The sequence below is a fragment of the Echeneis naucrates genome, chromosome 22 (assembly GCF_900963305.1).
Source record: "Echeneis naucrates chromosome 22, fEcheNa1.1, whole genome shotgun sequence".
Lineage (NCBI taxonomy): Eukaryota > Metazoa > Chordata > Actinopteri > Carangiformes > Echeneidae > Echeneis > Echeneis naucrates.
In genome coordinates this window covers 6,494,971-6,502,897 of record NC_042532.1, presented here as the reverse complement: position 1 = coordinate 6,502,897, position 7,927 = coordinate 6,494,971, and the positions used below count along the sequence as shown (strand labels likewise).

The following is a 7,927-nucleotide window of genomic DNA, read 5'->3' as shown; positions in this document are numbered from 1 at the left end:
TAAAATCTAACACTGAGTGTCAGATTTAGTTATTTTATAATAAAAAAAAAGGGTTCCCTCCCAAAAAATGCGCAATTTAAGGGCTTCTACCTTGCAGGTAGATAACGTCTTCCCCGTCCTGTTTAACTTTATGATCTTTCCTCCAAACCCATGTCCACAAATGAGGTTAGAATTTGTGGACGTTTTTACTATAATGAACTCTTCAGTGTTACTGTGATGAACACAAAAATGCTGCCAGATCATTTGTTCTGATCATTTGTTGAGGCAACAATATTGATATGAATAAACCAAAACTTAGTAGTGCAAAAATGTAGTGCTAAGTGACATGGCAGAGAAAGTTTTGTGGACAAATTCACAGACTCCATGTGCATCTGTTCTGACCATTTACTTGGCTCCATAAACAATCCAACACCACAGATGATTCTCACAATCCCAATCGCCACGAAAAACCATCAGAAAATGTTTGTTTAAGGTCAGTCATACGTACAGATCTCTTTATTTTTGTGCAGCATTGCAGGCCCGTGGATGAATTTGCGTCACTGAAAAACGATGCAGGGGTCTCATTGTGGAGAAACACTCAGAACAGTCCTGATGCTGTGGAGCAAAAAAAAACAACAACAACAACATGTCAGTTGTTTATCTCTGCATGTAGCGAGTAGATCATTATTAGGAGAGAAGGTATGAACATACCATCCACCGTGCTTCATTAGTTCAATGGCGTCGTTGATCTGGACCAGGTCCATGTTGTGTGTGATGAACTCATCCAGCTTGATCTTCTTGTCCATGTAGGCTCTAACCATCCCAGGCACGCCATCCTTGCTCTTAAAGCCTGAGCCACAGAGACACCCATGATGGGCCACCAGAGTGAGTCAAAACTGCAGCAAGTTCAGACCCTCCTGAACCCAGATGCGTACCAGCGTTACACTGAAACTCCATAGCAACGCACAAACAGCACACTACCATCATGTATTTACAATAATCACACACTGTACTGTTTGAGTGACGGAGCTGGGGCTGATTGGCTAATCCATTCATAACTCACATAACTCACATAACCTGCCTAATATGCTGATGTGATGATCCGCCCTCTTGACACCTTGAACAACCTGTGACGGTGACAGCTACAGCGATGTGGATGGTCGTATTTGACATCCGCATCGTGCCTCACCTCCAAACAAGGAGCCCTTCCACGTGCGTCCAGCGATTAGCTGAATGGGTCGAGCAGCAAAGTCATGCTTGTCGGTCCAGCCAACCACCACGCTGACGCCCCAGCCTTTCACGCAGGACTCCAAGGCATTGCGCTTGATGGAGGAAACAGCTTGTAAGGAATGTGGATTCAAATCCCCAAATTATCTAACCCTAACCCTTTTAATGGAAACATAGTGAGCCTTCCTGATGCACCTCATCAAATTGCTTGTAAACCTCTCAGTTTGCCTCACCATGACGGCAACATTGCCAACGCACTCCAGAGAGTAGTCCACTCCTCCTCCAGTCATCTCCGCCAGCACTTGGCTGATGGGTTTGCTGTGATCATTGGGGTTTAGGAAGTCGGTGGCACCGAACACTTTGGCCTTCTCAAACTTATCTGGATTGATGTCAACAGCAAAAATCCTCTTGGCCCCTGCAGCCTTACAGCCCATGACTGCAGCCAGACCCACAGCTCCCAGACCGAACACGGCACAGGTGGAGTCGGGCTCAACCTAGAGTGGCAGTGACTCCGTTAAACATGTTAACTCTAACAAGCTGAGGTGTGAACTAGTAAACTGTCTCCAGATGGTGTGGGAAGAAAGTTCAGCGCTCATCTTAAATGAGTACACACTGATAGATTACTTCTCCCTTTAAACTTTAATTTGTTATTTTTCCGACCTTAAAAATCTTAAGTGAGCACATTTTATGTTAATAAATGTTTGGTAAAACTCAAGTTTTTTTTTAAAATACAGGATGTTCTCATAAAAGCTTTTTCTGACGGGGGGTGTATTCATCTACGTGCTGAGTGCTGTCACAACCTCGCTCACCTTAGCAGTATTAACGGCTGCACCGAATCCTGTGCAGACACCACATCCAAGGAGACAGACTTTGTCCAGGGGGGCGGCCGGGTCGATCTTAGCCACAGCGATCTGGTTCATCACAGTGTACTCAGAGAAGGTGCTGGTTCCCATAAACTGCAGCACCTTCTTCCCCTTACAGGTGAACCTGGTTGCTATTGATGCCATCGCATCATACCGATGAGCAGCCCTAAACGCAGAATTCGTTTATCAAACTTCACCAATTTGTGCATAAATCTTCTGTTGTGGAGATAAAGAAATACTTGTTAACTAGAGAGATGCTCTGCATCTTAAAACACAGCCTGACTGCAATCTGTCATCATGTGTGCACATATTGAGTGTTAACACTGCACATATTGGACAATGCTTAGGCAGCAGTGAGCTGATAAAGGGTGATAAAGGGAGTAAGCAGAGATGGGAAAAAGTTAGCAAGGATCAAATAGTCTAATGGTTTGACTGATCTGTTGTGCTTCTTTGAAGCTGTGAGAAAATCCCAGAATATATTTGGACTTACTCATTCCTTCTCACACACCCACATGGTTTGTAATAGTAAGCACTATGACAGAAAGGCATATTGTAATACCCAGAATGTTAATGCAGCATGAAATTGGGCTGTAACCTCATTAACACATCCTGACTGAATGATATTAACACATGATGAGAAACAGCTCACCATCCTTGCTCGCACTGATTGGTCTTCGGACTCTTACAGAAGCGACATTCTCTGCACTGCGAGATGAACAGAGGGATCACCTTGTCTCCTGAAATCCAAAAGCATGGGTGCCATTTAAAAAAAAAAAAAAAAGAAGAAATTTGCCATATTTTGTAAAGCCAAACGTGAGAAGTATTGCAGGAAAAGAAACACAAGTGATCAGAGAGAGAGAGGGAGAGAGGGGGAAAACAAAATTGGCCGTAAACTTTGTAAGAACCAACCAGGCTGAAATTCAGTGACCCCGGGCCCGACGCTCTCCACGATACCAGCTCCCTCATGGCCGAGGACTGTCGGGAAGCCATCTTTATGCATGCCCTCAAACAGGTGGTAAAGGTCCGTATGACAGACCCCTGTTGCCACGATCTGCACCGAAGATCAATCCCATCAATCACAAAAACAGTCCCGATGTGTCATGAGGCCTCAGCTTCACATCAGTTACTTTGTTTACTTTGTTTTATTAGCTACTTGGCTAAAGATGACTAAATCTGTTAGTTTACAGGGAATTTTCGATGGGTAAAATTGTCATCTCTACCCCCCTAAATCTGTGTTTGTATTATGCAGGTATGGTGGCAGCTTTGTTTGTTTGAATTGAAGCTTATGGGCCCAACTATTTACCTGAGGATTTTCCTGTTGTGTTGAGCAGCTCAATCACAAGCCGTGTTCATTACAAACGGTGGCAGCACGGAGGGTTGCTGCTTGCGGTCTCCATGTTCTAACTGTGTTCATCTTCTTGGCCACCAATAACAGTCTCATTATTTTATGACCAGGATGAAATCAAAGAAGCTACATAGAGTTGACGAGGTAAGTGCCTCTTTCAGTTTAGTAGAGAAAGTAATCCTTTCACTTTATGTTGATAAAATGTTAAAAGTCAAATCAAAGTTTATTTGGGCAAGAGTTAAAGCCAGCCAAAGACCACTGCACGCTCAACAGACACGATCATGCTGTAACCGGGTGGACCTGTATCGGTTTGTTTTTGGTTGCGGTGACTGATTTATTATTTGAGCTGTGTGCAAACACAGTGTACACACATTGTAAACAGTGTGTGTATTTTGGAATTAGTGAGGTTATTATCGTCATTACACACACACTGGAGGGAGCCACTGTGTGCAGTGGGTGAGCTGAGGCTGCTGCTGTTCCCTTAAAGACACTCCTGGGTCGACTTGAAAGCGGTATGATGCAGAGAGATAACTGGCAGAACCAGAACCTACCTACTGAGACCGACAACCCAGCTTTGGCAGTATTTTAATCTTTTTTTCAGTTAACTTATGTATTGAAATAAAGTGTTGTCTGTTGGCTTGCCCACCTCTTCCTTCGCAACTGACTGGTCCACCCGCACCTGAACTTTTGGCTGTTTATAATGCCACTAGTTTCACCGCAGTGGTGCAAATGCAGGGTGACGTCTGTGTGTGCGTACACATCCTTTGACAATGGACATTTCTCACCTTGATGCGGACCTCGTTGGCCTCAGGAGGGGCTACTTCAATCTCCTCTATCACCAAAGGCTTGTTGGGCTCCCAAGCCACTGCTGCCTTACATTTGATGATCTAAAAAAAACAGTGACAAGGCACAAAGTCTAAAGTTCACACAATTTCTTTGGCAAGCCAATGTGCATAACAACCCTAGAATCAATGTAGCATGGGCAAATAAAGGAACATTGGGTGGGCGTATCAGTTGTTATATTTTATTTGATAAATAAGTAGAAGGGTTTTTCATTCATTTTTGTTTTGTTTTGTTTATTATGGCAGTACGACAAATTTTTGGCCCTTCCTCGACATCCTGCCACGTTACATATTTACCAATATAAACCGATGGAAAAAAAAAAAGAAAGAACAAACTATCTGGATAGTTTGTGGGCCAAGTCAATCAGTTGTGAACAGTGTGATATTTCACCAACCGTGAAGGGCAAGCGGAAATTCCATTTTGTTGTTCCTTATTGCTCAGTATTACATTTTCAGGATGTTCTCTGTTGATTTTAGTGGAATAATTCATGCTTATAATGATATGCAAGAATGATATTAAAACATTAAAACAGGGGTGTTGATGCATTTATTTGTTTGGTCTAAGCTTGGTCTATTACACAAATCCACAGTTCAATCAAGGAATTAACAACAATCTCATCAACATGCCATGCACTAAAATTTGAAATTTCTGATCAAATTCAAATTAGGATTGCAACTCTCTTCTGATGTGTGTTTATTGTCTCCTTGATAAAGTGTCGTACAAATGTGTCAGCTCACAGAAACCTTACACCAAGACTCCCGAGTCTTACAGATGACTGCTCCCATATTAAATGTCCTGCCTACCTTACCAGCTGATGCCATTTTCAGGGCCAGTGGTTAAAAGCTGAGAGGCAAATTGAGCTGGAGGAAGACCGGAGAGGAAGACAGACAGAAATTTGGATTTCAGGTTTTATATTGTGCTCCATAAATAATTATAATAATAAAAAAAGTACTTTGCCTGCTTGGGGCTGCAGCAGGATGGGTGTCTGCCCTGTTTGGGTGATTGGCCCCATGTGTTGCTTCCTCTGGCCCAATCACAGCGGGGGGGAGCAGCCTCTACACAGAGGCGGTCTCTCTCTCTCTCTCTCTCAGGCTTTGGGCCACGCCTCTTACAGGTATGTACTCAGTGGCCGCGCTGCTGAGGATCTATTTTTAGTGGTTTGGCCGGCGCCTCGTGACTTTCGCCATGTCAGAGAACTGCTGCGACCTTGATCTGACCACCATCGATCACATTTCCGGCTCTGTTGTCTGTTTTGGTTTAGTCCGGCGGTGGCCCCTGCTGTCCTTCTGGGCTCTGTCTGATTTTCACTTATTGTAGGAATGCCCCCCCCACCACCACCACCACACTGGTAAACTTTGGCACTGATTAGGTTTCCCCTATTTTGGCCTTTTTAATAGTTTGAGTGCGAATGACTTGTTTTAACATAAATAGTGCAGAGTTGCATAAATAATACTGATGAATTGGAACCACATCCTGTCCCTCAGTTTAGCAGCACAAACTGTGTCCTCGGTTGGTTATTGCAGCCCGCCCATGTCCACGTTTTTCATTTGATTTTAACTGCGTTTGTCAATTTTCAACGCAGGGAATGATTAGCGCGCAGCTAGCTTTCACCGGAAATAAAAGTAGCCCCAGGCCCCCCTCTCCTTTCCCACCATGACAGGGACAGCCTGCCTCAGGTCTATGCCCCTCTTCCCCAGCATCACTTTTATTGCTGCATATATGTCCTCTCCTCTTGTGTGTGTTTCAAGCAGGTCCTAACCCTTCTCATCTCTGCGGACAGTAACATCTGCAGACTCACCAGCTGCATCAAGCTGTGGCCGCACATCATCTGCTAACATTTCACACTTTCTGCTTGCTGTTGACGCTGATATCGGGATCTTTTTTGTCTCCCCATCAAATAATGTCTCAGCAACCGTGTTTCAACACATCACTAAAAGTTTTTTTTTTTTTTAGGTTGTCCCAAAATCCACGATACCTTTGGTGAACATTCGTTTGCACGTTGCGGGGCTGTAAATATATGCGTGATGAGTCGGGAAGATAACTTTGCTCAAAAGAGCTTTGTTTCGTTTAATTAACGCCACGTTTTCGGAGCAAACGAGGCACACTGGTTTTGAACCGCTTGCCGGAAGTGGAAACGTGCATTTCTCCGTCTATTCCTCAGACAATTTAACGCTCCTCGCGCAGAGTAAACAAACGTTTTGATTGGCTCAATGAGTGTGCGCTGTTGTCGTATTAACTGGAGTAGCAGCGCCCGCTGTCGGTAGCCGAGGCCGTCGGGGAAAAAAAATGCTGCATGAAGATGAAGGAATCGATGTTGGACAGAACCATCAATCGGGCGTTTGGTGATGCCTCTCGCTCACCACAGTTCGTAATAATGAGATCTAGACCTGGGCAATATCAGCAGAAACGACTAGACATTCACTGTATCAGCCGTAATTAACCATTTTTTTTATTAAGTTGAAATACTGAAAATGTAATAGTTTTTCAAACACATCTCTGAAATACATTTTAAGCCCCGCCCCCCCCCCCAAAAAAAAACAAAACAAAAAACAAAACATGTTGCAGTCTGGGGGTTCTGCATCAATTAGATAACGTCTCTTCCATCCTGGTTAACTTTATGATCTTTCCTCCAAACCATGTCCACAAAGGTTAGGATTGAGCTTTTACTAGATTATAGAGTACCTAAACTGTTTTTGAAAGTATGGATATATAGCTCATTCAAAATGTATGGATGTGATTTATGTAACTGTGAATAAAGTTATGTCTGTATTCACCTTAAACATTTGAACGCTCAGTAATGTGCAAAATTCCACTTCGGGGATTAAGTATTTTTGATCTTAGTACAGACCTAAAGAAAAATGGAGTCTGTGAGGTCAAACACATTTGGATACCAGTTTAAAAGGTACACAGTCTGAACTGTTGACAGAGAAAAAAATAATTACATGAGGCTGATTTATCAGTTTGTCTATGTATGTAAAGAATGGTCTTAAAAGTGAAGGCATTTAAAAATAGCTCAGTTTTATTCATTTTTTTTAATGACCCACAGTCATTAACATGGGTGACACTTAGCATACTTATTATTTGCTGATATGTTGCAAAAAGTGCATTTTCTATGATAAAATGCATGGCAATTAGTTAACACAGAGAACAACCCAGTGCTAATTATCAGTATTGTTGAACATAAAAGTAGTAAATAGGTCAAATAAAATGGCAAAAGATGAACAATCTGAGTTACGACACATATGCTTGTCAGAATTCTTAAAAGAAAAAAAAAATAATTTGCTTAAAAAGGCACTGTATCAGAAAACAAGTGGTCACTTTCACTCCACCACTGAAACCATCGCCTGTTTTGAGCTTGATGGTGCCAGTAATGGGGATAATCATCTTTCCCTGGTTACTTCGTGGAAAACAACACATTGTCACCAGCTTCGCACTGAAGCTAAATAAACTTTGTACAAAACAGTGGGACTGTCTCTCATAGTGGCATTTCCTTTCGTGTTACACCAAAAAAACAAACAAACAAAAAAGGCAAGGTCACTCTCTTTTTGCACATTTCTTTCCCCCCCCAAACAGCTCAATAGAATTTAATGGATAAGCTCATTAAAGGACCATTAGATGGTTTTCATGGGCAGAGCTTCCAGGGCAGAATAGAGCTGAAGCATCTTGCCAA

At 42.8% G+C, this 7,927-nt stretch overlaps 1 protein-coding gene across 2 annotated transcripts; it reads right to left on the bottom strand.

Annotated features, from left to right (window-relative positions):
- Positions 1-375: 375 nt before the first annotated feature.
- Positions 376-5,278, bottom strand: LOC115036450 (alcohol dehydrogenase 1-like). Of its 2 annotated transcripts, XM_029494645.1 has the most exons (10): positions 5,210-5,278; positions 5,061-5,117; positions 4,200-4,301; positions 2,979-3,120; positions 2,719-2,806; positions 2,016-2,235; positions 1,440-1,700; positions 1,169-1,301; positions 691-829; positions 376-594 (listed from the first exon to the last, which is right to left on the bottom strand). In XM_029494645.1, exons 2-10 carry the CDS (start codon positions 5,076-5,078, stop codon positions 561-563), a joined length of 1,137 nt encoding a protein of 378 aa, XP_029350505.1. In that variant the 5' UTR covers positions 5,079-5,117; positions 5,210-5,278; the 3' UTR covers positions 376-560. The 2 variants fall into 2 exon arrangements, with proteins under 2 accessions (XP_029350505.1, XP_029350504.1); XM_029494644.1 differs by having other exon boundaries at positions 5,061-5,233.
- Between the last annotated feature and the right edge of the window lie 2,649 nt (positions 5,279-7,927).

Coding starts and splice junctions, on each gene's coding strand:
- LOC115036450 (XM_029494645.1), bottom strand. Junction 1,701..2,015: donor CAGCCGTTAATACTGCTAAG/GTGAGCGAGGTT, acceptor CTGCCACTCTAG/GTTGAGCCCGACTCCACCTG. Junction 830..1,168: donor GAAGGGCTCCTTGTTTGGAG/GTGAGGCACGAT, acceptor TCTGTGGCTCAG/GCTTTAAGAGCAAGGATGGC.